This window comes from Lepidochelys kempii, chromosome 2, assembly GCF_965140265.1.
Source record: "Lepidochelys kempii isolate rLepKem1 chromosome 2, rLepKem1.hap2, whole genome shotgun sequence".
Classification (NCBI taxonomy): Eukaryota; Metazoa; Chordata; order Testudines; family Cheloniidae; genus Lepidochelys; species Lepidochelys kempii.
Window position 1 is genome coordinate 190,608,875 of NC_133257.1, and position 26,437 is coordinate 190,635,311.

At 42.5% G+C, this 26,437-nt stretch overlaps 1 protein-coding gene and 1 long non-coding RNA gene across 5 annotated transcripts in view; one reads left to right on the top strand and one right to left on the bottom strand.

Annotated features, from left to right (window-relative positions):
• Positions 1-672: 672 nt before the first annotated feature.
• On the bottom strand, positions 673-25,496 carry CDV3 (CDV3 homolog). Of its 4 annotated transcripts, none has more exons than XM_073333209.1 (5): positions 24,858-25,494; positions 22,023-22,102; positions 17,444-17,580; positions 14,645-14,804; positions 673-5,744 (listed from the first exon to the last, which is right to left on the bottom strand). In XM_073333209.1, exons 1-5 carry the CDS (start codon positions 25,074-25,076, stop codon positions 5,720-5,722), a joined length of 621 nt encoding a protein of 206 aa, XP_073189310.1. In that variant the 5' UTR covers positions 25,077-25,494; the 3' UTR covers positions 673-5,719. The 4 variants fall into 4 exon arrangements, with proteins under 4 accessions (XP_073189310.1, XP_073189311.1, XP_073189312.1 ...); XM_073333210.1 differs by lacking the exon at positions 673-5,744 and adding an exon at positions 7,195-12,945 and having other exon boundaries at positions 24,858-25,493; XM_073333211.1 differs by lacking the exon at positions 673-5,744 and adding an exon at positions 12,952-13,198 and having other exon boundaries at positions 24,858-25,493.
• The window catches only part of LOC140907384 (uncharacterized), a 105,375-nt gene continuing 103,623 nt past the window's right edge, over positions 24,686-26,437 (top strand). The window contains exon 1 of the long non-coding RNA XR_012157478.1: positions 24,686-25,692. This is a non-coding gene — a long non-coding RNA (uncharacterized lncRNA). The remainder of the gene's footprint in view (positions 25,693-26,437) is intronic.

Genomic DNA, 26,437 nt, shown 5'->3' on the forward strand with positions numbered 1-26,437 from the left:
CTGGTCATTCCCTTGTGAAGCATCTGGCATTGGCCACTGTCAGAAGGCAGGATATTGGGCTAGATGGACCACTGGTCTGATGTAGTAAGGCTGTTGTAATGGTTTAAGGTTTCCATATTGCAATAGCAATTCCACATTCCACTTTCGCACAATGCAATTTTAGAATTACAGGAATGTAATATCTAAGGTACTTACATGGCCTCCAACATGAGATTATCTGAGTGCCTCACAAGCTTCAAAGGTAGTTATTCTCACAACACCCTTATGAGATAGTACTTCCCTATTATCCCCATTTTAGAATCAGGAAACTGAGGCACAGAGAGATTGACCTGTTCAAAATCACACAGGAAGTCTATGGCAGAGCAGGAAATTAAACCCAGGTCTTCCAACTCACAGGCTTATGTCTTAACCACTAGACCATCCTTCCTCACAACAATACTGCACACTTTTGAAATGTGAGTTTTAAAATGTGATAAAACAAAAAAATCACTTAAGTGACTGAAATCTAGTAAATCCTTTGCCTAACTCTTAACCTGTGCACATAATTTTTTAATTACAATATCAGAATCAACTACGGTAAAGGTGTCCTAACCAATACTGCCGGACAGGCTATTTAACAAGATAAACAGGCTTGAGGAAGTAAAATCAACCTGAAAACAGAAGTCACTACTGTAAAAGATAAAATAAATTTTATTTTCTTTAGCTTTCTTCAGAGGAACTGTCACAAAATACTTTACAGCGTTGGATATGGTTGTTCTAACACATGGATAAAGGACAAGAGGTGTGCATGCTACATGTTTAGAAGATGAGTCATATGCAGAAGCTGTAATTAGCAAACCATAGTAAAATTCACTGATAAAATTATTGCCCAATGTACTAACTTCTTTAGGACTATAAAATATATAGTATAAGGGCCACCTTCAATATTCCTGTACAAACTGCGGGATCCATATGGGGAGTCACAAAACCAGGTCAGATTGTGATTCTACTTCAATTTAAAAAAAAAAAGTTCTGTTGTACCAAGCCATCACCAGCCACAATTTTTTCCAGACAGCTGGTAGACGTCAAACTGTGTTAGACATTATAGTAGCTATTTGTCTGTTTTTCTCCTTTTCACCATTGTTTAGGCTGGAATTAGAAACACTACATTACTGCGGCTTGATGTTCCCATGTATGATATTTGAAAGCAAGTTCAATATCAACTTTTTGTGCACCAAGATGTCCTCTTAAAATTCTTTGCAAAGCACCCTCCCATATCTTTAAAGATTTTCCTAACATCTGGCTACATCACTGTGTCCAAAAGCATAAGTTTGGCGTTTGAACTAGCAAAGTACTAGTTACTGCCTCACTCTGCTTTATAGCTATCTATTACTAACTACTTCCCTGTTTTGACCACTCTTCCTTCTATCTTGCTGTAGTAACTAAATGCAAAAGAAATGGGTTACTGTTCCTTAAATAACAGTGTGAAATCTGTTTGCTTAGCATACTTCAGCAGAAACAGCACTGTGCCAGTTAAGCCACTGTCCTGATTAGGAGGGCTTGCAGAAACAGAGTCTGCTGGAGGGTATAATTTTTGCTTCATTAATTGCTTTCAAAATGAGTGAAGTATAAAGTAGAAGACTTCAACAAGTTCAGCTTGTTAAGTAGCCATAAGAGAAGAAGAAAACAACACAGACTTCAAAAGAGAAGTCCCAACCCAAGCTCTAATGGATCTGAATCTGATCTCAAAGGAGCGTAAATCAGGAGTAACTCCACTAATGTCAATGAAGTTACACAAGAATGAAATCAGAGTCAGGCATCTGTTGTATATGCCTAGCAGTTCATTAGTTCTCCAGCATGCTCCTGTAAATGACAAGCTGCTTTTACAGTTTTAATCTGATCTGGACAAGTCTGGTGTTTTCTGCAGCCCAGCATCTCCCAACATACTGGACATCTGGGCTGTTCTGTAGCTTGTGGAGGCAAATCAGTGTTTTGGCACCACAAAATCTGACCACAGCACCTCTGCTCCTGCTTGCTGCCAAATTCTCTGCCTCCCGGAGCAGCAGCCAGTGGTGGTTTCTTTTGCTTCGGCCCTCACACATTCTATTTTAACTTTTCCGCCCCATTTATGGGTAGTGGGGAGCAGTGTTATTCCTCCTCAGTATTCCTTCTCCTCCCCACGCCGGTTAAACCCACAGGGGTTTAACCCTCCCTGAGCCTGTCCCATACAGGCATGGCAGAGCAGCCAAGAAAGCACTGGGTCAAAACCAAGCAGGGTGGCATATACGAGGCAGCCTTCTCAGCTCACAGATAGCAAGTTGTGTCCAGCCTGCACCCAGGCTTCCATCCCTAACTCCATTAGGTCCCAAGGCTACAAGTCAGACAGGCAAGTGGGGTCCCCCATCCACAGATGCAGCTGTGAATTCAAAGAGGGCAGGGAGGGAATGGACGAGGAATCCCAGTGCAGAGCAGGGATAGGCATCAAATGCAAGGAGGACCCGGCCATTCAAAGCGTAAGTCTCAATGGATCCTTGCTGAACGAAGAGGGGAGGCTTGTAGTGCCACAAGTCCTTCTTTCCCCCCCACCCCCCAGCCCCCCAATCATGAAGTGGGTCCCTAGTGCCCTGAGGAAAGAAGTAGGGCTTCTAATCAGCCCCCCTGCCTCCCATGACAATGAGTTCACTCCTCTCCCCTTCCCAGGGGGAATGGGAGCCAGCAGGGAGGATTCGGAGACAGATCCCAACAGACGGTAGGCCACAAAAGGCCTCACCAAGGCTGCAGCAGAGTTTCTACACTCCCAAAGTGCACAAAAAAGGTTAAAAACCAATCTAAAAAGGCTAAACAGGGAAGGAAAAGGCCCAAGAAATCCAGGAGTCCTGGGACGACTCCTCCACTGAGGAAGGTCAGCTGTCTGGCTCTGAAACCTGAGCAGGTTCCTGAGAATAAGCCTCAAAATCCTCCCATAGAGTGCTGGGGAGCTCATTCAGAGACCCCGGGGTCTGCGGAATGAGGAGAAAAAGACTCAAGACATAAGCCTCCTAGAGCTGAAAACGGTCAAGCTAGCTCTGCAAAGGTTCCAGCCCACCACACTACAGTCACATGTACAAACAACCAAAGGGGAACAAGGAGTCTGGCACTACATGCAGAAGCAATGGAAATAATGAGATGGGTGGAACAGTTCCTCCTCTCCCTCAGAGCAATCCACATCAAAGGGGACGAGCCAAAAACAGCCTGGCTCAGCAGGCACAGGGTCAACTCCTCCAATTGGTGCCTGAATCAGAAAGGTTTTGATCTCGTCATTAAGACATTGGGCCTCCCTTCAACTGACCTCTTTGCTAATTGTACAAAGGTAAAGAGACCAAAATACTTCACAAGGAAGGCAGATCCCAAGTACATGGAGACACAGGCCTTATTGCACAGTTAGCCGCAGAGCCTACTTTGCACGTTTCCACCCTTTCTACTACTGGGGAAAGTGGTCCAGAAAATGAAACAAGAACAGGTGATATTAATATTGATAACTTCTCATTGCCTGAGGAGACCTTGGTTCTCCGACCTGATGGAGCTGAAACTGAAGTACCCTCTCCTGCTTCCATGGAGACTGGACATCCTCTCGCAAGGTCCTCTTCTTAATCCAGACCCAAAACGGCTTCAACTGACAGACAGGTCTCAATCTGTCCTCCATAGTCATTGCTTTCGTCTAGGAGAGTATCAACACTAAAAACATACTCCTCATCTAGCCCAGAATCAACAACTGGTGCCAAGACTATAATGCAAATCCCAAGCATTCCAACCATTCTGGACTTTCTCCAAGAAGGCATAGAAAGAGGCCTTCAGGCCAGTACCATTACATGTCAGGTGTCTGCTCTTAGTAGATTGCTGTTCACATGATCCTTGGGCTCTCGGGCAGACAATCCACAGATTAGCTGGTCTGGCTAATCAAGCAATCTGATTAGCCAGACCAGCGGCCAAGCCACTCTTCCCAAAATGGGACCTTCTGCTAGTTTTGAGGGCTCTGACAAGCTATCCCTTCGAGCCTCTGATTTATTTATCCATTAAGACTTGTTTCTTAGCAGCTGTCACATCTGCCAGGTGAGCATTGAAACTGGCAGCCTTATCTATACTGGAGCCTTACTGCATGTTCCACAAGGAGAAAGGTGATGCTTAGAACACCAGAATCCTCTCTTTGTAAGATAAATTCCTCCTTCCACACTTCCTAAGAAGTTGTGTTTCCTTCATTTTGTCCAAAACCACAATATCCAACTGAAAAGGTGTGGTCCACCTTAGAGGTGAGAAGAGCATGGAATATCTATCTCAAGTATACTGAATCTACGCTTAGGTTCCCTATTCGTATCCTTCCACCCAAAATGCCAGGGAATTAGAACTTCCACGTCCTCCATCGCTAGATGGATTAGATTATGTATTGTGGAAGCCTGCAGATCAACCAGAAGCCTTTGTCCCAGGGGATCAAGGGGCATTCCACGAGATCCTTAGCAACCTCATGGGCAGTACAAGCAAGCGTGTCCTCTTTGGAAATTTGCAAAGCGGCCACTTGATCTACCGCTAACAACTTCATTAAGCACTATAAGGTGGACCTTCTATCTTCTGCAGAGGCTTTCTTTGGGAGGAAGGTGCTGCAGGCAGTGGTTAAGAAATAGTACAGATTTTGAGTGAGCTCACACACTTCCTTGCTACCAAATTTTTATTTCATAACTCTCTCCCTACCCCCGTTCACTGCTTGCTATTTCCCAGATGTCCAGAATTGTGGGAGACTGCACTACAGAACAGAATATTTCTCACTGATAATTTCCTTTCTGCTAGTAGTCTCCCACAATCCTACCCCACCAGATGGCTCATGAGTCAGTCAGATATTAAACGGAATCATTACCATTTGATCATCTTCTTAGGTCTAATGTACATAGTTATTTAGTTATCTCTGGAATGTTTGTTAATAATATGTTATGCAGATTTCACATCTTGGGAATAACTCATCTGGCAGCAAGTAGGAGCAGAGAGGCATAGCCAGACCATGTAATGCCAAAACACTGATCCATTTCTGTGAGCCTCAGAGAGAGAACAGCTCAGATATCCAGAATTGTGGGAGATGCTGCTAGCACAAAGGAAATTATCGAAGAAATTTTCTGATGAGAGTCACATTTTCTGAAAGAGATGCAGGATCAGGAATTTGGGTTTCAGTTTAAAAATAAAACACATGAAGATACTTTAACCAATAAAGACTGCAATATACATATAAATTCATGAAGATGGGACAAGGTCATGACTCGATTTCTTTGCTATCACAATTGAATAAGTAAGAAAATATAACATCAAAGAATAAAAGACAGGAAATAAAGAACAGGAAGAAATTATCAAGTCTGCACAAAAACAGAAGCTAATAAGGGCATGCCACGGCGATTACTGGTAAGAATGGTGGTATACGTTTGTAAGCTGAAAACTGAGTGAATAGCATGGTGGCAAAAACTGCTGTCAATGTACAATTATTAGGTTTGCCATCACTAGAGAGGATGGTGAATGCCAGAAGAAACTAACAAACTTTATAACTGGGCAAGACAAAGGCAGATACAATTCAACAGAAACAAATGCAATGTAATGAATATTGGAGAGAATTTTAACCATTCATACACACTGATGAGTTCTGAATTAGTTGTTATCTCTCAAGGAGACGACGTAGGCATCACCATGGACAGCTCGATGAAGACCTCTGCTCAATGTGCAGTTGCAGTCAAGAAAGCGAATAAGTTGTTAGGCTGCATTAAAGAGAGAATATGGAAAAATATTATGGCACATATTTTTCTCACAGGTCTTCATGCTGAACACTGCTCTGTTTTCATCACCACATCAAAAGATATCACAGAAAGACAAAAGGAAAAACCGATCAGATGTAGGGGAAAGATTTTCATACCTGGAGGGATTGCAAGAGTAGGATTATTGAGTTTTGAAATGAGAAAAGAAATAAGAGATGAGATAAAGATCTGAGACTCCAACTGAATAGCAGATAGTCATCGTAAAGCAGTGCTGCTATTTATCAAGGGAAAAAAGGACACTCATTGAAAGGTCATTTTTAACTCAGTCTCTAATCTGTAGAACTCATTGCTTCATGTAGAATATCTGTTGCTACACTAGCTAGGATAAAAAAAGCTGGAAAGGTTATTGCTCATGTTTCAGGACTCACTGGTCAGCTACGGACAAGAATCTCCCCTGAAATATCTGATACAATCTGTTGGAGCATGACAATAACTACTATACTCATGTGGAGAGGGAAAATAATGATTGAGAGAACACAGATGTTTAACAGCCCATTTTTGGGTGCTGTGATGATAAAACACCAGCAGAAAGGGAGGTGATGGCAGTAGCAGAGGAGCCAGGTAGTGACAGCCAAACTTCATCCCTCTTTCTCTCCAGTTCAACACCTACAAGAGACAGAGGGCATCTGCTTGGGGAAACTGGGGCCTGCTGCATGCCCCCACCATGACCACCTGGTCTCCCAACACACATGGGCACCATCAGCAAGAGCACTGAAGGTAGACCTTTAAATCCCCAACATCAAACAGAACAGAACTTGAGACAGAACTTCAAGAGTCTATTTGTGTCAGTTATATTTCTTCACATCTGCTCCTTGGGCTCCAAGTCCTCCAGCTGCAGTTACTTGACAAGTTGTTTGAATAACAGTGAATATCCTTATTCTTACATCCTACCTGGTCAGTAGCATACCTCCTGCTCTCCTCCTGCCAACCCTTACCTCCATCATTGTTCTCATCCTGTATGTTTTGCACCTGCCCTCCCATCACCCTCACCCCATTACTATTTCACAGACACCTTCCCAACAGAAGCACAATAAATAACCACGCTTATTACTTTTATTGCCTTTGTCCTCCCTTCTCGTCTCCTCCTATTCTTATGTCCTCTTGTCTTAAATCAGTTTGTAAGCTTTTCAGGGTAGGAGCTAGGCCTTCTTATGTGTTTCCACAGTACCTAGCATAAATGGGCATTTGGATATTACTGCAATATACATAAGTGGAAGAAAGAACAATAATGGAGGAAAAAGGAGAGGGGAAAGAAGAGCACCTCCTGCTATAAGCAACCAACTCTCATTATGAGTAAATTGTCTGTGAATACACTTGTATTAGTGAACATTCCTAGTTCACATTTAAATAAAAATTTAAAGACTGAAAATTGTAAAAGATGGGTATTAAACAATAATGTGAACAGAAGTTTATTTCCATCATGGGGTTTATAAAATGACAAAACTGATTTTAAATATATTCCATGCAAAAACAAAACAACTTATGTTAATACAATGTTAGGGTTGCATAGTTAATTACACAAAATCAGGAAATGTCAATTAAAGGTTGAATGCACAACCTTAACTATGCCCCTTGAACGTATGGATTATAAGTTTGTAGTTACATGATCCCATAATACTTAAATATAATAGAATGTATATTACATTTCATAGATATAAGCTTCCCCTAAAGTAGTATTAAACTACTGTACTGAAAACTAATCCAGATGTCTTCTTTTATTATAACTGAAACGACCAATAGCATTGGACTAATTCATTTGTATACTCTGCACACTATAGCACCTTCCATCAAATGGTCTCAAATCACTTTACAAAGGATGAATTAAGCCTCACAACACCCCTGTGAGGTAGGGAAATATGACCTGTTTTACAGCTAGGGATACTGAGACAGAGTGAAGTTAAATTATTTGCCCAAGGTTCCACAGCACGTCAGTGAAAGAACTGAGAATAGAACCCAAATTTGCTTCTCAGACTTGTGCCTTAACTACTTTCGACCAGTCTTCCTCTTGTGTTCTTGTTTTTAGACCAGATCTTCCATGTCAATATTCCTAGATGTGCCACTCTTTTTCTCTGAGGATTTAATACTTTGGTACACCACCTTGAATATCCGTATTCTAGTTAGGTAGCCCACTGAAACTTCACTAAGCTTGATATATAGTGTATTATACCTGAGCAATTGCATATAAAAGTTTAATCAACATATTAGAAATTGCTTCATGAAAAAAGGAAATACACATGGATATCTTCAGAACAATTTGGATCAGTGTCACAATTTTTATCTAAGTCGTTGGAGAGGGGAAATTATTTTTGTTTTAACTAGATCTTACACTATTTTATTATTGTTTCATTCAAGATAAATGAATCTTGCAACTTGGCACTATCCTAATTTACTGAAAACAGGTGTGGTAGTTTAGAGACTTGATTATAAGATGTGTACAGATGGCCATTCCACAACCTCCCCAAAGGCCATTTTCCAATATGTATTTTTTTGCATTCTGAGGCTTCCCCCCCACTATTGATTTTCAAACTTTCTTTGTTTCAATTTAAATCTTAAGATGCATGTCACCTTTGACCAATAAGGACTGCTCCTCTTCATTGCTGTAGCATTCTTCAGCACAGAAGCTTTTGCATTTTCCCTCCAACACAACCTCCTCCTTCTATCCTGTACACAACACTTTAACCATTACTTATAGGCCTTATTTTTGTGTTCCCTACCCTTTTCAAATTGTTCCTGTACCATTGTGTCTGAAACCAAACACACAACAGCTACCTTAGTGCTTGAGAAGCAAAGTTACTTCCTTAATAAGCAGTACCTCTTTTCTATCCAAACTAACACTGGAGATACAAATTATATATAATTTGTATCAGAGTGGTGTCTTGTGCTCTATTCTGATATCTGCTATAAACTGAATATCCTTCTCTCCCTACCTAAAGCTGACCCAAACTAACACCTCCCCTTCTAAACTTGGATCCTTGATTTTTAACTTCTACTTACATTTTCCTTGGAAGTTTTTACTCAACTCTACAGAGAACAAAATGTTTTTCAGTTTTTACTATCAAGTGAGTATTGTGCCAGACACAGCTGTTTTAGATTACTGAAATTTTACCAGCATGTTTTCTACCACCATCTCATTTAAACTCCGATTCAGAACCCACCCCCGCCCCCCCGCCCCACACACACACAGAGTTTAGAATGAAAATGCCCATACCTAGTCTTACCTTAGAAGTCTATTTAGGAAAAACTGAGACTGAGCATGCTGCAGTTAGCTAGACTTACAATACAGGTCACAAGAGAATGAAGATGCTTCTTTTGTGCTCAGAACAAAAACAAAACAAAAAAAGGCCAAAGACACCTGGTTTTAAAAGTATTTGTTTCAGCAGGATTATCATACATATCAAGCAGAGAGGTGTATTTTCTGAAGTACATTTCTTTGAATAGCTCACACTACTGAGGAGGTAAAGGGATGTAGCTATTGAGAGTGTAATTAGCAGCATATTTATGTTACCTGAAATTGTGTTAAGTCAAGGAAAGATTTAGCTGCTATCGAGTTTTGGCACTTAGGCAAAGAGTCATAACTATAGAATTCCTCTGTGTGTCTACGAGATGCTGACTTTCATAGCAAGAGTAAGTAAACTCCCCTCCAGGAGTCTTGCCTTCTTTGTTGCTGTCAAATTCAGAGCAGACCAAGGAAATCAGATGGGTTAAAAATTTCAGCATATGGAAGTGTAGTAGCTTCCACGAACAAAAGGCCATGCATTCAGATATGAAATGAGCACCCATGAAGTCAGAGAACCCTAGAGAAGACTTAAATGAATGATTTAAAAATAGATTTTTAAAAAAATTATAAGGACACTTATCCTTGACAAGTTTGATAAAGCCTGCTACAAAAAATAGTTTAAACTAGTGGAAATCAAATACCATACATGGCAACTATGTAGCTATTGCTTCCTCATTACTTTTGGATTGAGACTAAGCAAGACCAGTCTAGAGTAACAGAGTTGAGTTAAACAGCAACTCTGTTCTACCTCTCTGATGTAATTAATTAGCATAGATGCCAATATTCCTGTAGCTGAGGTTCTGGAAATCCCATTTTGGAGAAAGCCCCAGGAGATAGTATAAGCACATTTTCCCTCCCCACACTCCCCCAAAATTTTTCGTGATTTTATCATTAACCTTAAAAGTTAGTCTGCCATCAAAAATTTAAATCCAAAATATTCCCTTGTGCACCAGTTTTAGTGTAATTGGATGCACTGTTATACTAGTGGCTTTGTAATTATGTGTCATCTCTCTTCTGCATAAGACATGCATTGAGGTATATACTCTTTTACATCATAAGTCTGCATGTTAGCCACAGGAGTGTTTAAACAAGTAGTCACTTAAAATTGCATTGAACTAGATACCACTGACTGATATTTTCACTGTACTTCTGCTGTAAAGGTGAGAGTTTTCTTCATTTTAAAATAAGGCTTCAAAGCTCATGAATAATTTTTAATTTATCAACATGTTTAATTAAAGTGGAATATAGCAGCCATATAAATCTGAACCTCATTTCAGACAGGTCATTGTACTTTTAGGTCATTTTTACATCTGCAAGAAGTGTGATTCAAAATAGTATGTTTTATTATAATAAGGTGCTAAATAGCATCCTTAACAATAGAATAAACTTACGTGCTTTAATTTGGATTTTGTTAAACTCCCTAAATGCACTGCTTAATCAGAAAAGTCCCTACAAAAATTCCAGATGCCTTGTTTTGTGAAGATATTCTAGCAAGAACTTAGAATGACATGTATTGTGTTTAAGCAAGTGTGACTTTTCACGAGTAGTCTTAAAGACCTCTTTCCATCCACTGAATAGGGAGTACCAAACTCCAAAGAAGGGGAGCCACCTTTAAGGGGAAGACCGAATACATTATTTCTGTCCTTTCAGTCTATGGACACTACTGAGAATGCCACTTTGGGCTAAAAACAGATGGTGATTTGAATTAGATACTATCCAGAGGCCTCAGTCTAGCTACCACACTATATGAAGGCTATGTAGTACCAAACATTGCCATGAGCTGTTAACTTTGGCTCTTCTAATCTCAGATTTGAACTTAACGACTGCATACCTCCATTATCTGTCCCAAAGCTATCCAGTTATCCTCCATTTATTTAAATGCTGCATGGTATAGTCTAGGACTACAGGTAAAGATACATTTGACTCCAGGATCCATGTATATTTCCACTTTATTAGATTTATTAATGTTACAGGTTTTCTTGCACTGCCAAAACCATGCCTGAGAATTCAAATAAAGGTACAATGGACAGCCTCATCTACCCATCATACAGTATATTAAAAACTTGATTCATGTGTATTAACAACTCCAATATCCTTTAAATGTGAGAACAAAGTTGGGATTTAGTATTTCAGGTTTCTACCATGTCACAGAGTGACACCTCCCTTTACCGCAAATAGGACAATCTTAAACTTTTAGTGACATAAACCAACATATGTTTTGTTGGCAGAGATATTCTTTCAGGGAAGATACATGGCTCAGAGTCCAACGGTATCAATGTAAGTCTACTTTCAGTGGTTCTGATTCTCAAAATGAATCTTCAGGTTTTTAAATTTGTCTTTTGATCAGTCTATCTATTCACAGCTGCTAGTTTGGAAATTTTACTGACAAAGTTAACTCTGCAAGGGCTTTAAGGCCAGTTCTATTCCAAGCATATTGTGAGAATCAGGGGAAAGCCCTGATCCCACTGAAGTCAACAGCAAGATTCTTACCGACTTCAAAGGAATCAGACTTTAAAGCATCAGCAATTAAATCAAACAAAACTAACCATGTAATGTCTGCGTGAGCCACCAAGCCTGGTCTACTATAGGTGAAGTACTGCCACATCAGAAAGATTGTTTTGTTATTGGCAAGTATGAAGTGGACAAGGGAATAAGTCTACAGCCCCTCCTTTTGGCATTCACATTTACAGGGAGAAACCTAGATTTGGAAAGAGGTGCTCACTCACTTAACATACTAAAAAAAAAACCTAAATGAAGCAAGGGGAAAGACAGATGGTATGCCCCGGGAGAGTTTGGGTGGTTGTCAGATTCTCTTCATTGTATAGAAGCAACTGGGTATTATTTATCCTATACCTCTAGCATACAAATGCCATTTTATTTATCTCCACTAAATTAAGTCAATAGAGCTGGCCAAAAATTGAACAAAGCCATCACTCCTTCCATTGTCACTAGGCTTCCTGCAGTTGAGAAAATGCCATTTAAAGTGAGGATTTCTGCCTGGAACAGTTTGCAAGCTCACAAGGTGATCAGAAGCAGCCATAACAAATGAAAACTCATTAGGTTTGAGGTTATCCTTCATTCAGAGTCTTATATCAGCTTACCCATATAAGACAGGATTGGTTGGAGACAGCTGTTACTTTTGCCACAAGAGAAAAACTTATCTTGAGGTTATTATTACTGCCCTGTATACTGCATGTATTTTTTGAAACTATGTTCTGAAGACTAGAATGGGAGCACAGGCTTCCGCTGTGTGCCAAATCAAAGCCTACTGAAGTCCTAGTGCCTCAGAGAAAGAGAAGCAACCCAATTATGAAAACCAAGATAAACTCATCACTATTAACACATTTTTACTTGAGTATACTGCAATTTTATACCAGAAACAGAGAAGGCATATTTTGTAGAACGCTTAAACACAACTGTGAAAATGGCTAATGCAAACAGCCCAATCAATCCCCACCCCACACACCCTCCAATTTTGTATTGGAATGAGTTTTGTTTTGCGGTTACCTCAGTACAGCTCTATCTAAATAGGTAAACAAACTACAGCTCTGTACTATACTTTGATAGTTTTTGAAAGTGGTATGCTCCAAAAAGTCTCTAGTAGGCTGTGGTACACATGAAAGGATTCCTCAGGATGGGACACCAGACAGGTTTCTCATTAAGGTCACTTAAATCTTTGTTATTTATAGCAAATCAGAACCAAATGGCTGACTTCTTCAGGATTTCTGACAGGTACCCAGTAGAGAAGCTGGTTTCAGATGGCCACTAAAACAGCTGTAACCTTCTTTTCCAGAAGTTGTGATCCACATGGTGTCCACAATGAGTGCAGCAAGTCTGAGGTAGTCAACCCTTACGAAGGCTCAGTATCTGAACATAAAAAGATTTTGAAATGACCACTGACTGTAGATACTTTTTCAGAGTAATTAAAGAACACTGATGAATCTTGTTCAACCATTTACATTAATTTCCCCCAAATCCAATGGAGAAGAAAGTTGCAACACATTATGCTTCCATAGTGCGAGAGCAATCACTTATGTCAAAGTAGTCTGCACTTGCCGCAGCAGATCCAGCAGAAATAAGATGGCATGTTCATCATAGTCGTTAGCTGTAGTTTAGTTACCTTAGGAGGGTTACCAAAAAAGCATTCCTTAATTGTAATGTGTATGCAGCTCTACTGATCCCCAAGCACAGCATATTGGTTGTCTAGCTGAAGTTTAAGTGCCTGGTTTTTTGAGACCTCATCCCTACCTCTATTTTTGTGTTTTACTACTTCAAAGCTCTTCTCCATTTCTTTATCCCTAAGGGAAAATAAATGTAGTCAGTAATGGTCTTATTCACTAGCTTCTGAATTGTGAAATTCCTAGCCAATTTCCACCCCAAAACCAACAAAATTAGAAAGTTACACTACAAATGCAGAATAGAGGGAGTGGGTTGGATTCCACAGGATATCCATGCATTCCCCAAGAGAACAGAAGGTTGCATAGACTATTTCCAGAGTAAAGCTCTTGCCCTTTCTGTGCTATTTGTTCAGATTACATTGGTGACTTCATTTCCAAAAAACCATTCCAATATGGTATACTGTATAACGCAATACATATGGGTTAACACTTTCAAATCATGCTATAGCATTTCTCTCAAAGGCGATAGAAAATAGGGGTCCATGCCCCTCCCAGTGAGGTCTGAACATTGCAACATGAAACCTAAGAGTCATGTAGAAGATATGGAAAGAGTTGTGCTGCAGTTAGTATGTTACTCAAGTATAATTCAGAATGTCTCATGCTGGTCTTTAAGATTAACCCTAAGCTCATATCCTAGAAAAGCCAAGACATCTTTGATAACACTGCTTGTTCAAGTGGCAGACACCAAACTAGACCAGAAAAAAAGCTTATGCTACTGTGCTGTATCAATCAATGCCACATCAAGAGGTGATAACAGCAGATGAGTTAGAGGTCTATTTAACCCTTCAGCAGGGAAAGAGTCTACGGGAGGGATAGGAAACTCAGGCAATGTCAATTTGGAGTCTCCTTAAAGTCATTCAGGGTCATGACATTGCCCTCCAAACTCATGGTTAATGTAATAACTGCAGAAACACTGTGTCTACAATATTCCTCCCTTTGCTCCACACAACCCCTTTTGAAGTTGCCCATAACAACACAGCTCTGCTCAAGCAGCATGTTACTATTGCTTCCCTGCTGACAGCTGCCACAGAGCACTGATTAATGTGGAAAGGAACTCGATATTGTCAAGATCAGCAGTGTTTTATTTAGGGAAATCCCTGAATATAGGGACTAGGTGGCCAAGGAGAGTGGTAATCACCTAATCTGGCTCTCTCCTCATTGAGAGGAGTCCCACTCCTCAGACCTTTGAGATGCATTGGGATGGGGTGGGGATCTCCATAAAGACAGGGGAATGATAAAATTTAGACCCCAACCCCGTCAACTAATCATTTCTGCTATTTACAGACCTCTGTGGAAAGATGATGATCTGGCACCAAATAAGGAGTTATGCCTCTGATGGGAAAGCATTTTAAATAGGCATCTTAGAGGAACAGATTAAATATACTTACTTTCGGCTATCTACATGCTTGGCAGTGGATTGCAATGATGGAAACTGTGTATCACTATAGATCTCTGGTGGTCCTTGTGGTGCTTTCCGTGTCCTGGTCTCCCTAGCACCAGGCGGTCGGTATACACCACTAGATTGCACTGGTTCCGGGGTTTCTGTAACTAAGAGTTTATTAGCAGAGTTTTAGACAAACAAAAAAGTGTATAGCCTTATTTTTAAACTCTGGCTTTGGGCTCTATTGTGTTATTTGCTTCCAATGGTCAGATATTCTAATCTTTGAGTTGATCTAATACAGAAGATCTTAGTTTCAGATCATTAGTGAGAGTGTTCAAGATTATCCGACTAATGACTAGACCTTTTTAAATTGAAGTGCAGTTTTAGAACAGCACCACAGAGTCACAGGTGGTAAAAGCCACTAGACAGGACTTGAGTGTAATTGCTAACATTTGTGATTACTAGCTAAATTTTAAGTTGTTGTACTCCCCATATTTTCCAAATTTAGTTCAATGAAACTGCCTATGGCCTCAAAGCAAACTGAAGTATTTGCTAACAAATAATGAAATGTAATCTACTGTAAACTTGTAAAAGAGGGAAGAATACATCTGCATGACATGCTAGTGGGGAGGGATAGCTCAGTGGTTTGAGTATTGGCCTGCTAAACCCAGGGTTGTGAGTTCAATCCTTGAGGGGGCCTTTTAGGATCTGGGGGGAAAATTGGAGATTGGTCCTGCTTTGAGCAGGGGGATTGGACTAGATGACCTCCTGAGGTCCCTTCCAACCCTGATATTCTATGATTCTAAGTGACCCACCCTCATTAAGTTTAACTAGATTTTCCAATTCCAAGTGCTCTTACATCCCACTGTAAGGATCTTAAGAGTTTTAAAATTTTCCTGATAACCAAAAGCAGGGTTTATTATAAGATCAGCAGTCATAAAATAAAAACATAATTTAGCTTTTTGTATTTAAGATGCTATTTAGTAATGTATTTGTAATTGTTTAATAGTTTTTAGATGCAGTCATTTTCCGACCTTTCAGCTGTTCTGTAGTTTATCAGTGCCCTAGGAGAAACTGCATCAATGAAGCAGGGATATCAGATTAAGGGTTGAGTTACACATTTATGTTAATAAAACTGAGCTTGAGTTAGGTACTCCTACTACCTTTAAATCCACAGCAACTCTGCTGGTTACACTCAGTGATGACTATCTTGCCACTTTTAAGTATATTTGTGTCCTCTGGTAAAGCCTTCTTAATCTATTCAAGGTATACTTAAAGGCTCAAGGGAACTGGTTGCTCTCTACATTGAGACAGCTACATGGTTTTGGCTTAAAACTTCTGATGGAAGTGCTGCAAAAGATCTGACTGAGTCAAACAGGAGTTTGTCCTCCTCTAGTCATCTGCCTCTTTGCATGCCTCCATCTGAAGTTTGCTTAAATACCTGGGTACATGTCAAAGAAGAGCATTATAGGTTTTAATTTACAGAATTTCTAAACTCAGACTGAATCCTTTATAAATGAGCATTGGTTCTGCCGTGCATAGAATCATAGAATATCAGGGTTGGAAGGGACCTCAGGAGATCATCTAGTCCAACTCCCTGCTCAAAGCAGGACCAATCCCCAATTTTTGCCCCAGATCCCTAAATGGCCCCCTCAAGGATTGAACTCACAACCCTGGGTTTAGCAGGCCAATGCTCTAACCACTGAGCTATCCCTCCCCCCATAGTTGGCAACTGTCACATAGTCCAGTAGATTGCTTGTCCAAACTGAGCTTCGATTATGAATTGCAACCGCGGTGGTGATTTACACATGGAAGGACGAAAAGGGAAGCTGGCTCAGAAAGAAGCAATAGTTTCCTTCTGCATCCCTTCATAATTCTACCACATTTATAGCACTACATTCAGGATTCTGCTTGTACAAAAAAGCAAGAAGCTGTCAAAAGTTGAGAGAAGGCAGTGCCAATGGCAACTCATATCTTCAACCCCATCTCAAGTGAGAAGTGCGTTGAGAAAGCAAGAGAATATTTATGATAATTTGCTATCTCCACTAACAAATCTAAGTCATTTTTGGACAGAGACTACATTTAAAGTCTTTCCCTCAACCAAAACATCAGACGACAATCCTTTCACCACAATACAATCGAGAAGAGTGAAGGACTGTAGATGTTTATATAGATATACTAGTTATTGAATCTTGTTTGAGAATCATTACATTACATGTCAGATAATGACTACAAACATTTCTGCTCATCTACTATGTGATTATGAATTATCATGGCAGTATGGGGGGGGGGGAGAAGAGAGGAGATCAAATGAGGAAACTTAGCTTAAGTTTGCAAACTATACCAACTGGATGTTATTTTCTCCCATACCACTCCTGAAAGGTATTTAATTTCGTCTATATTCTACTGGGAAGTTAGATTAGCTATATTTACAAAGGTGTATCGTAAGATACGAGTTTAAAACTGATCTACACTTCAGTTTTTGGAGACCCTATTCATGTAAAGGTTTCTGTCTAAAAGATTAACTCCTATCACAACACCCAAGATTACCATACCTTAAATTAGAAAACTATTTTATACCTTTGGCAGCACAGTCTACTCAGTTTCACTTTTCCCTGCAGAGTCAGGTTTGCTATTGAGTAAAAAGACCCATGAAGAAATAATTAGAAGAGTTTAGTACTATAAACACTGACAGGGAGCTCTGGGGACAGGTGTAATACCGGAGACTTCTATCTCAACTTCTTAAGAGTTAGATTTAAAGTTGGTATGTCTTTACAGGCCAGTGAAAGAGACAAGAAAAACTTACCAATAGTTTCAGCAACAGGTGCTTGCACAGGAGCTGTCTTGTTCCAAGGACCAGATGCTCTCTCTAAACCACCACCAGCCTCCTCCCAGTTGTCACCTGGTTCTTCTCTCTTTTCACCTTCATCATCTTCTTTTTCACTTGTGGAATAGTAGTTAGCATGTTATAACCAAAAGATTTAAACACTTGCCAAAAAGTTTATACAGCATGTGAAAAAAGACTTTAGTTCCTTCATTATCAATGCCATATTCTCATTATTGCTAGACTACAACAACTTAACAATCAAGCCCTGGGATATGCAGTGTCAACTTCTGCAGTAGTTTCACTTTTAAGTCATGAAATTCATTACCTAAATGAATGCGAATAGAGATCTCAAGACACAGGATACACATACTGTACTAGCTGGTCAGTTTTGTGCTGTCCTTATGTTTTCATCTTGCTCAAAGTTTTTGTACAGAGATAATTAGGCACTAAAAACTTTTCTACAGAAAAGCTGGAGTTTGGCAGCTAGTTTGAAGTGGTGTTGAGATAACCGACACCTGAGAAAGGAGCAGAAGGGAATCCATGATTGCGAGCACCATTCTAGCTGGACGTTTCCACCAAAGTGATCTCTGATAGTAAGCTGTCAACATTTAACTGCCATCTTGAGGTTTGAATTAGTTTCATTGTAGTGACTGGAGCAATTTATACCTCAGAATTACTGTCAGACTGCCTGAAGATTCAAGAAGCCCTAATATTTTGTTAGTGTTTAAGATTCCCTGCAACCATAAGGCTAGAAACAGCAAATGAAAGTTTACGTTCTAAAATACAATTCTGTGACAAGTGGTATTTCCTGCCAGCAGAATCCATAAGATTTAGTTCCTTACGCCTGTGAGCCAAACTGGGTTGGTAGATTTTAAATTTTATCTTGGCTATTTCTTAAGGAACACTGAAGTAATATTTCTTACTTTATATCAGGACTATGCTAATTTTTCACAGCATTCATTTTAGGTCAGTGAAAATCCAAACTAATGAGTAAAGTCAGGTTATAAAATAAGCAAATAGCCACACTAGCTAAGCATTTCAGATGTTGATACACTTAGTTTAGCAAAACGATTTACAGACTGATTTAAAAGAGTAAGTTATCTGGACTTTACTCCTAGGGAAATTCTGTGCCCCTGCAACGCAGCAGAAAGATGTCCCCCCTCCTGCAGATTCCCTTTGCTTCCTTGCAGAAAATGGTTTCTGTGGGGAAGCAAAGAGAAGCTGCACAAGTGCTCACTCACTTCTCTCCCCCACCAGCTTAGACCTGTCAGTTGGGGGGTGGGCCACACAGAAGAGGTAAATCACTGAGCGGGAAGGGGGGTCTGCAGACGCCCCAGTTGCCCAGGGACATTAGTCCCAGCTGGGCAGGTGTGGGGAGGATGGAGATGGAGTCCCCCCCGCATCTCTGCATGGAGCAGCTGGGGCTGGGTCAAATCAAGTCTCAGAAGCCTTGGCAATGAGGGCTGGGGGCTCTGGGTTCCAGGTGCAGGGGCTGAGGCTCGTGGGGGGAGGAAGGAAGGAAAAGAAGATCCAGATGCACAGAGGTTGGACGGACAGGGGGAGCAGCTCCCTGTACAGTGACCCCTCCCCACTGCATCAGAGCTCCCCAGCACCCAGACCCCCCCCAAGCCCACTGAGCCCCCCAAGCCCTCACTCCCTGCAGCAGGAGCCACCTCCCCCATGCCCAGACCCCTACCAGCTGCACTCTAACCCCCGACCCTACCAAGCCCCACTCCCCATCCCCTCCACTGAGCCCTAACCACCTTCACCTGGACTCCCCTGCAGAAGCCCATTCCCCCTGCACCCAGAACCCTGCACTGAGCCCCTGCGCATCCAGATTCCTCCCTGCCCCCAGACCCTTACCTGGCTGCCTGCACCCAGACTGCACCACACAGAACTCTGGTTCTCTCGAGGGAATTCTGCACCAAAAAAATTTAAAATTCTGCAAAGTTCTACACATTTTATTTGTCAAAACAACACAAAAATAATATAATCACATAATTTCAATTATTTTGGTAATTTATTTCAAAATACTTGCCAGCAAATAATTGAAAATGGTGTGATTATATTGTGATATTTTGACAAATAAAATATGCAGAATTTTACAATATTGTGCACAGAACATTTAATTTTTTGGTGCAGAATTCCCTCAGGAGTAGGACTTGTACAGTGGGATGTATCTATAGCAGTAGAGACTCAAGATGGGAACTGTGTACACTGATTAAAACTCTTCGTAACACTTGAGTCTTCTATGCTTACAAAATAGACACTGACTTCATGGAATGAGTCACAATGCAAAACTGAGGCCTGTGTCAGTTTTCAAAAATGTAAAGCTACAAGACACCTATACACAGGTCACACGGCTCTGGGTGGTTTCATAATACCGTAGATGTCAGGACTAAGGACTTTTTGCTGAAGAAAAGGCAGTGACTAGTGATCTTGATAGGAAACAAAAACTAAGCTGCAGAAAACCTGAAATCTAGGAATTGAAAGAAGCTTTCAATACAGGGATTGTACTTTATGAACAGGTTTTAAAGGACTGAAGATCTATTTTACATAGAATTTGTGGAAGCATATTCAGGAATCCCATCATATTATGTGGGGCACTTCCAGCATCCAAGACTGGCACTCTGGAAGTGCTTTCTTTCCTTGAAGGTAAGAAAAAAAAACATTCTGCAGAGACTTTCCATTGAAAGAATCACATCAGGAAGATGCAAGTCAAGTTCTGATGAAGGCCTGATTAGCAAAATCTTTCCAAGTGAGATGGTCATTAAAAAAGTCCTTACTGGTTACTTCCCTTTAGTCTCTGAACAGCTAAGTGATATTTGTGGGTATGTGGAAGGTCAGGTTGGTGAAGAAATATTAAATGGCACACAACAACAGGACTAGCAGCTCTGAGGGCAAAAAACTGCTTGGTTAACATGGAACTATCATTATGACCAAGAAGGAATGAGCCTTTTGGAATGGTAATTAGATCACACTTGGATTAGGCTAAAAGAAGCAATTAGTAGATTTGATGCAAGATTTAGGCATTTTAAAGGGGTCCTAATTTTCGTAAAGTTCCAAGCACCTGCCCTCTGGAAAAGTCTGCTTTAAAGTGTCAAATTGGACATCCAAGTATCACTAGACACTTACAAGATTAGGCCAATGACTGGGTTACAGCAGTCAGTGTCCAGAACTTTGCCTCCATGGAAAAAACAAGTATAGCTGTTTTCAAGACCAAAAGCCACAGATCACTGGAGCATCACATTTGTTTGGTAGATGGAAGTCAGGTTGCAGACTTTATTCCAGTGGTTCTCAACCTATTTACCGGTGTGGGCCACATATGCCGCTCTCTGTGTTATATGGACTTCATCCACACAATATATATACTACCTGTACAGCCCTGAGGATGTCACATGGGCTGCAGCTGCGTACTGATTAGGCCACAGGTTGAGAACCACTGCTCTCTTCAGACAGATCCATGGATCACAGACTAGGAGTTGGCTTCCTTTAAGAAAAGGAATGACAATGCCCACTTGACTGTTCACACAAGTCATGGCCATAGTGTCGTTCAGAATAAATGTGTTGAGTTTTTAGGGTATTCATCTGAAAAAATCAAGTCATTCAGTTCATGTGATTTATGTTCCATGATTATACCACGTGCCCTGTACAATTGTGGTCATACCACGCCCGCCCTTCCCCTATTCCCTCAAACCAAGCTAGTATCCTAGGCCAGGATTTACCCAAGTAGCCTGGTCTGAAGTCAGTTAACAGATGATCACAGGAGGGACCTGCTGGACAATGGACACAAGAGTGGACATGAAAATGAGAAGTTTTTGCAATTAAATCATGGGAGTCCTTGACAGAGGATACTAGCATGCCCCATATAGCCTCAGAAGAAAGTGGCTTGAAGAGTCCTTATTGGACACTACTCAACAAGCCAGTGGTTGTATCATTTCCTCTCTTCAGGGTGACAATATTTAGGCTGAGGACTCTTGTTTAGGCTGAGGACTCTTATTACACCAAGAATGAGAGTGGATTGTGGGGTAAATGGATTCAGTTACTTCTGTGGTGGGGCTGAAGTGACTGAAGAAACTGGATGGTCTGACTGTCTTGTACTATTTTTCCCTCCAAGAAAGCTCTAAGATATGGTCTATGTAGGAGAATGTGAAGAAGTATTCTCTAAAGTCTGAACCCAAGATGATCAATATTCTGGAGCCACAATCCTGCTAGTACTACTGTTGTGCCAAAAAGCAAAGCTTTGTGTGGAGCTGGAAACCCCAATAAGAGAAATCTAGGAAATAAGGGTGATGAGTGAACTGGGTTACAGATACACCACCTTGAATATGACAACTCAAAATTGCCTTAGTACATGAGACAAAGTGATCTCAGGGTCTCCTTATTGAAACTGGATTTCCATTTATATCTGTAGAGTTTCCAAAATCCAAATTCACTTTTGCCTACATAGAATTGTTGGCTACAATGTATTACAAACCTTTTGTTAAACCAGATCCTGCAGAGCTCAATCTCCAAGCAAAAAGCTATTCTTAGTAAAAGATGAAAAAACCAGTGGTACCTTATTTGCATGGAATGAACTCTGAGCCCACTGTAGTCAATCTCTTCTTTTTGCTCGAATTCCTTCCATTCATCCTCTTCCTGAACAAAAATAAATTTTTATAAGCTTGATACCACTTCATGAGAAAACTAAAAGTGCAAGCAGTACAGAAACTACAGCACCAGGGTTTCCCTAAAAGGTATGGAAAGGCAACTAACTTTTAAAAATTTCCTATTTATCTACTTTGTTACCTGAACATAGTAGTTATGCATATTAAAATAGTCTGTTGGGATTCAGGACAAGAGATACAACATTAGTGCATTTAGCTACTTTCACGCTGTTCACGATGGTTGTGATCTGAATATATTTGGAGATTCTCAATTAGAAGCAAGGTCATACAAATCAAATTATCCATGAAGACACCAATTTCATCACAAAAAAAGTGTTGTGATTGAGGATTAACTTTTAACTAGGTCCAGAATATGACTTAAGGTTCTTTTGCATTTTAAATGCTGTATAAGGCATGGCTTGGTAAAACACACGCAGGGTGCAGACTAGGATGAAATTTTTTAAAATAAGTAGGTTTTTCCCTATGGTTACAAAAATTACCTTATATGTGTTTCACTCTGGCAGGTCGTGCAATGTTGTCCCTCTTGACTACAAACACTTGCGCTGCCTCTGCTGTTGACCGCAAAAAGGAGTACTTGTGGCACCTTAGAGACTAAAATTTATTTGAGCATAAGCTTTCGTGAGCTATAGCTCACTTCATGCATCCAATGAAGTGAGCTGTAGCTCACAAAAGCTTATGCGCAAATAAATTTGTTAGTCTCTAAGGTGCCACAAGTACTCCTTTTCTTTTTGCGAATACAGATTAACACAGCTGCTACTCTGAAATCTGCTGTTGACCATAATTTTGCCAAGTTGAAGAGCTAAATTTAAGATTCTGGTTACTTTTATAGTTTCTGTTCAGAACCCCATGAATGGCAGTGAAACTCATGTTAGTTTTACCCTGCTCCCTGAAAAAAATTACAAGCAGCAGTACTAATTACCTCTGCCACTACCAAAGAGCAGGACAAGAGAGGAAGGGAAAGAGACCCCACCCCACCCCCACAGCATCCAAAAGGCTGAAACAGAGAACAAGTCTCATCCTTCCCACTGTTTTTTGGAAAGGAGGATGACTTCAAACTCCTGTAGGCTGATATGAAAGATTAACACCTCATATGCAGGGTCTGTAACAGCACCCTTGTTTTTCCCAACAGCTGAAGAGGCACAGGGCGTAGCCTCTTATCCCAGAGCCCTCCCCTTATCATTTACATCTGTCTCTGTTAAGCAAATATCTGTTTGCCAAGACCTGGTTTAAAGTAGCAATATTAATAGCAAATGACTTCATGTTACTGGGATTGGTTGCCTAGAGACTTTATTCCTTCATTAAGGATGCTACTCTCCATCTGAAGCACTTTAGATTTCTTACATTACCTTCTAATGGCAAACTGTTGCCAGATCAGTATTTTCTAAATTAAAAGATTTTCCCTTGTCTTTATTTTTCATTTTGTTAGCTTTTTTGTGTTCTATTTAAACAAGCCTAAAGTAATTAACTATTCTCTCTACTTTAGGAATGTGGATTAAAATGTTAAGTGATTTGATCACTAATCCTGGACAAGTTAGAAATGTAATTTAGGTCTCAGATTCCCATACCCTCAACATCTCAGCAATCTGCATTAGGGCAGAAACTTCCCTCTGGGGAAGTTATTCTAGAGGATAGTTTATCAAAGCTTCCTCTGAAGCTTCTGGAAATGCCTACTTTCAAAGCTAGGATACTGGACTAAATGGAACAGTGGTCTAACCTATTACAGCAATTTTTGTGTTTTCTCTTGCACGCTATCCTTTTCACTGTACTGCTTCCCTACATTCACAAAAGGTATCAGAAATCAATGCCTCAACTGGCTGAGATACAAAGGATTTAGTGCACATAGTGGGTCCCTTCTGGTTCAGAGGTCCACAGCCAGAGCTAGGGAGCCACGTGGTACACTTTCTGGAGTTTCTAGAAGGCTGGCTAGTCACATGATGATGGATCCTCCTATTTCCAGCTGCTAAATCACATCAGGTCAGCCCATTGCTGCCCACTATAGATGTACTTATTTGTGAATAGATATATTAAACTTCTAGATTGCAAACGGAGTCTTTTACCCAATTTGTGTTTTCCAAGTGTAAGTATAAAGATACTAGACCGGCTCGAAGCATTTGCACATTAAAGCAAGATCACGTCCCTGCTGCAAAAGCCTGGCTCGGTCATTTTCCTGCCATTACATTTCTAATAGATGCATCTGCCGACGCTAACTCCCCCAGTTTAACGGTATTAGTCTCCCCCCACCTCCACCAGTACGATCGGTGGCCGGGCCGATCTCGGCGACTCCAGCCCCAGAGCTCTGGCAGAGACACCGCCCCCGCAGCGGTAAATACAGGAGGCAGCACCGCCACGCGAGGGCTGACAGGCGCTCAGGGCCCAGCACGTGCGGGGCGGCCGAGAGACGCCAGCCAGTCACTGGTTCCCCTCCCCCGCTGTCCCCGGGCAGCCACGGCACCGGGCTCGCGGCCTGATCGGGGCCCCCACCCAGCCAGAGCCGAGGCTCGGAGGCCTGGCCAGCCCCGCAGCGCCGCCCTCTGCCGGCAGGAAGCCGCCGCCGCCCAAAGGAAGCCGCCGGGGCGCAAGCGGTCGTCGTTGGCTCGCTGCAAAGCGCTGGCGTAGCCCGGGGGGGAGCCGGGTCCCTCCTCCTTCCCCGAACCGATCCCCTCCCCCCCCCCAACTCCCGGGCGCGAGGGGCCCCAATACCGTAGCCCCCCCCCCTCCAATCGCACCTTAACCATCGCCCTGGCGGAGGAGACGGTGCTGGCGGCGGCCCCGGCGGCCCCGGAGCCCCCCTCGGCCGGCCGGGCTCCCCCCGGCACGCTGGAGGCGGAGGAGACAGAGGAGGCCGCGGATGCGGCGGCGGCTCCCCGGCTCCCTTTCTCCCGCCGCTTCTTCTTGTCCCTCTTGGCGAAGAAGTCGTCTAGGCTCCTCTCCTCGGTCTCGGCCATGGCGGCGGCTACGGCGCCTGCTCCGGTTCGAGCCGGCTGCGGCGGGGCGAGCGGGCGTTTCTCTGCCTCACGCGCTGAGGGGGAGCCGCCGGAACCCCGAGTGGGTGCGGGGAGGCGGCTGAAAGAAAGAACCAACAGGTGCGGGGTTGTGTCAATCGGTACCGCCTGGCGGGGCGTCTCTCCTCGGCAGAAGGCAGTTGGTACCGTCCAACGGTTACCGCTCGCGCCTCGAGGAGCCCGTTCGAAGCCACCCCAACGTTCGGAGGCAGCTTTCTGCTCTCCACGTTGGTGGTGGCGGCAGCCGCCTCTTGACACAGCCAGGAACTAGGAGGAAGGAGAAAGCGTGAAGGGGGGTGGAGGGAAAAGAGGAGGAGGAGGAGGAGGAGAAAAAAGGCGAGCTACGCTAACTTGCTAGGCGCTCCGGCAAAGAGTAATATTGCGACAAGCGCATGCGCCTAATAGCGCTGACCAATGAGCTGAGGAGAAGGTTGCTCCCCTGGGCGAATAGAAAACCTCTGGAGTGGGGGACTGACGTCGATGCGTCAAATTGCATGACGCCTGCGTAGGAAGCAAACGGCCCTGTGACTGGTCCAGCACGGAACATACCTCAGGCAAGGTTGGTTGAGTTAAATTTTTTTTTGAGAGAGAGAATAGCGCATGCGCGCAAGGAAAGTCGAGGGGGTGGATGACTAGGGGAGCGGGGGTTGAGGTGGCCAGACAGGGAACGTAGGTGGCGGAGCCGTCTTCGCCTCACACCCGCCTTCCCGCGCGCGTGGTAAAGAGCGGGAAACGCTCCCCCTGCCTGTGAGCAGGGCGCAGTTCGCGCGGCAGCTGGCGCGAGCAAGGCGTCGTTCCCGGGTGGTGGTGGTGGCAGGAGCGTCATAGCGCCCCCGTTTGCGGTAGCCCAGTGCGCGCGGGTTATGTGCGCGCCAGTTAATGAGCCCTGTGGTTGTACCCGCGTTGCGTGTAACCCGAGTACGAGCTCGGTGACGAAGGAGATGATCCCACCCGCCGCCGCCGCCTCCTCTCTCCCCTCTGGCCCTGTCTGCAGCTTAGCCCAGAAGCCGTGTGGCTTGCGGGCTGGGCCCGCCTTGCCGAAGAAAACCCTCGCTCTTATCTAGAGCGCAGTGAGAACCGAGCCGGCAGGTTTCCCACGCCACGTGCTGGCCTTGGCCTGCGTCGGGGTGGGGGGCTTTATCTCGGGGCAAGAAGGCGCGTTCACGCCTGCCTGGACTCCTGCAGTTTTTGGCTTCTCTGGGCTGAGCCTGCCAATTAGTGGGGAACGTGTGTGATGTGGGAGCCGGAACAGGCCCACCGAAGGCTTTGTGGGGGAACCCTAAAGATCGATCTCTAGGGTGGGA

Excerpts from the sequence above, each read along its gene's own strand:
- CDV3 (XM_073333208.1), bottom strand. The coding sequence starts at position 25,076 with ATGGCCGAGACCGAGGAGAGGAGCCTAGACGACTTCTTCGCCAAGAGG. Across the intron at positions 22,103-24,857 it reads CCGCCAGGGCGATGGTTAAG|GAAGAGGATGAATGGAAGGA; the intron begins GTGCGATTGGAG and ends ATTTTTGTTCAG. Across the intron at positions 14,805-17,443 it reads ACCTGTTGCTGAAACTATTG|TTACAGAAACCCCGGAACCA; the intron begins GTAAGTTTTTCT and ends ATAAACTCTTAG.